This window comes from Bactrocera latifrons, unplaced genomic scaffold, assembly GCF_001853355.1.
Source record: "Bactrocera latifrons isolate USDA-ARS-PBARC rearing strain unplaced genomic scaffold, ASM185335v1 scaffold_51, whole genome shotgun sequence".
In the NCBI taxonomy this organism is placed as follows: domain Eukaryota; kingdom Metazoa; phylum Arthropoda; class Insecta; order Diptera; family Tephritidae; genus Bactrocera; species Bactrocera latifrons.
In genome coordinates, this window is record NW_017537168.1 from 179189 (window position 1) to 181403 (window position 2215).

General features: G+C 29.5%; 1 protein-coding gene across 1 annotated transcript in view; it reads right to left on the reverse strand.

The window, feature by feature from the left end:
* Window positions 1-1055, reverse strand: part of LOC108973880 (voltage-dependent T-type calcium channel subunit alpha-1G-like) — a gene marked incomplete at its 3' end in the record, with an annotated part of 170942 nt that extends 169887 nt beyond the window's left edge. The window contains exon 1 of the mRNA XM_018941385.1: window positions 954-1055. Coding sequence (XP_018796930.1) covers window positions 954-1055 — 102 coding nt within the window. The remainder of the gene's footprint in view (window positions 1-953) is intronic.
* Between the last annotated feature and the right edge of the window lie 1160 nt (window positions 1056-2215).

Genomic DNA, 2215 nt, shown 5'->3' on the forward strand with positions numbered 1-2215 from the left:
ATTTGTTTCATGTTTATATTTTAATTTTTATTTTTTGTTGAAATTTTATAAACTTTTCTGGTTATATAAGATGTGTATAAGAGACAGCTAATGACAAGACTATATAAATAGTTTAAAAAAATTAATATTTAAATATTCTTTTTTTAAAAGACACTCCTAATTTGCTTCAAGCAAGCTTGAAAAAGTTTAATTTTAATTTATTTTTTAAAAGCTTATTTCAAAATTAAAATATTTTTAATTTTAGTTTTATTTGTTTCTTCGGATATGTATTTCTTAATTAAAATTTGTTCTCTTATTCTAATTTTATTTGTTTATGCCTTCAACATTTTTAAATTTATTGATTTTTAGAAGTTCTATGTTTATAAATTGAAATATTTTCTGTAAAATTTTTCCAATTTTTTTATTTCAAAATTGAAATTTTCTTGGAATTTTGTTTTACTATTTTATTCGAGTATTTGATTTCTTTTTCAATACAATTTTTTTTTTTTTGTAAATATTTTAAAATGTATGCAAATTGTTTCAGTTTCATTCTAAGATTTTTAATGCGCGTAATATTTTTGCTATCACTTTCTTTTAATTACTTTTGCTTACTATTTTTATTGAATATTTTTGTTGAAAGTTGATTGAAAAGTGGAGGTCGTCGCAGCCACGCTGCAACAGCCACAAAAGCGTTGTCTAAATCTTGGCAACATTTCAATATGCAATGAATTTTTACTTTATTTTTATTTACAAAACCAATAACGGATTTTTTTTCAGACTTTTGCTGAATTTTTTCGGTTTGTTGTCGTATATTGGCGTACAAATTCAATACAAACAATACAAACACATGCACTCACAAACATGGATGGCTGCTTGCAACAGCTGCATGTATGAATTTTTATAGCAATTGCTATTGACACACACACACGCGCACACATGTTTTCACATGTCAATCCACAGCGCTGACAACTCACTCGTTTCACTTGTTGTGGTTGTTGTTCTTGTTGCAGCCGCTTGTTCTGCAGATTATTGGTTGTGCCGTTCGCTGTCAGCGCTCGCATTGTCGTTTGCGCCATTTTGCCGGCAGCCAAATGGAAACAACTCAATCGCGCACAAACGATTTGATGAAATTAAAGTGTAGATATTTTCTTGTCGATATTTACTGTTTGCGCCCTATCCACTTGTTCCTTTGGTTGATTGTTTAGCGGATAAGCGCACGACTACAATGTGGCAGCGGAGCGGAAAATAAATAAATGCTATAAACAAGAAATGAATTGGAAAAAGAAAGAAAGGCAAAAAAAACAACAAAAAAACTCTGAAGAAAAGTTGTTAATGCTGCTGACTGGAGTTGCCTGCAAGCAATTCGCTTGATTTTTTGCTGGTTTTCTTATTTTGCTTTCGTTTTGTTTTACTTATTTTGGTGTGTCTGAAAGTTCGACAAACAGTATCAGTGAAATGAATCAGTGCAGATGCCTGAGGCTAATTTCGGCAAGTAGGATAGTGCAAGGATGGCACAAGGATATTCACCAACAAAGTTAATTCTGTCTTAATTTTTATGCACAGACTTCGTTTTTGTTGTGAGCGTTGACAGTTAAACAGAGAAATATCGAATTTTAAAAACTGGTTTTTTAAGGCTTCTCAAATGAGGACAAAACCGCTTATATTTCGGTTATTTTTGAGTTTACAAAAGTGATGAGGATATTTAAAATAGTTGAGAATAATTGTAATAAGATGAGCAATCACTCTTACGTGAGCTGACAATTACAAATTAGTAGTCAAAGATTTGAATGTGGTATAAAATGATTTTATTTCGATTGGGTCTCATAAATATTTGGTAATTCAGACTTTTTTGGCATTGCGAAACGTACGTCGTTTTATAGTGTAATCTAACTGGTATAATATTTTTTCAAAAAAACTGATATAAATAAAAACAGTTAATATGATTGTATAAAAACAACAACTATGATTGTATAAGCACTATTTATGAGTTTACGAAGAGAATTTCTTCTTCCAAAAGAACTGGCATAATATTTTACCAAATTACTGGCTGACACACAAGAACCATAATTTTACTCCTGTAGAACTAAAAGTCAAAACATGTTTTTTTTTTAACAAAGTAATTTTAAATTTGCTTCAAAATTAAGAAAAATATTGGTAAAAAACCTAATTTGAAATAGAAATCATATTGCATTATTCTGAATATACTGTAGTTCTCTGTGCAGCTTCGAAATGTATT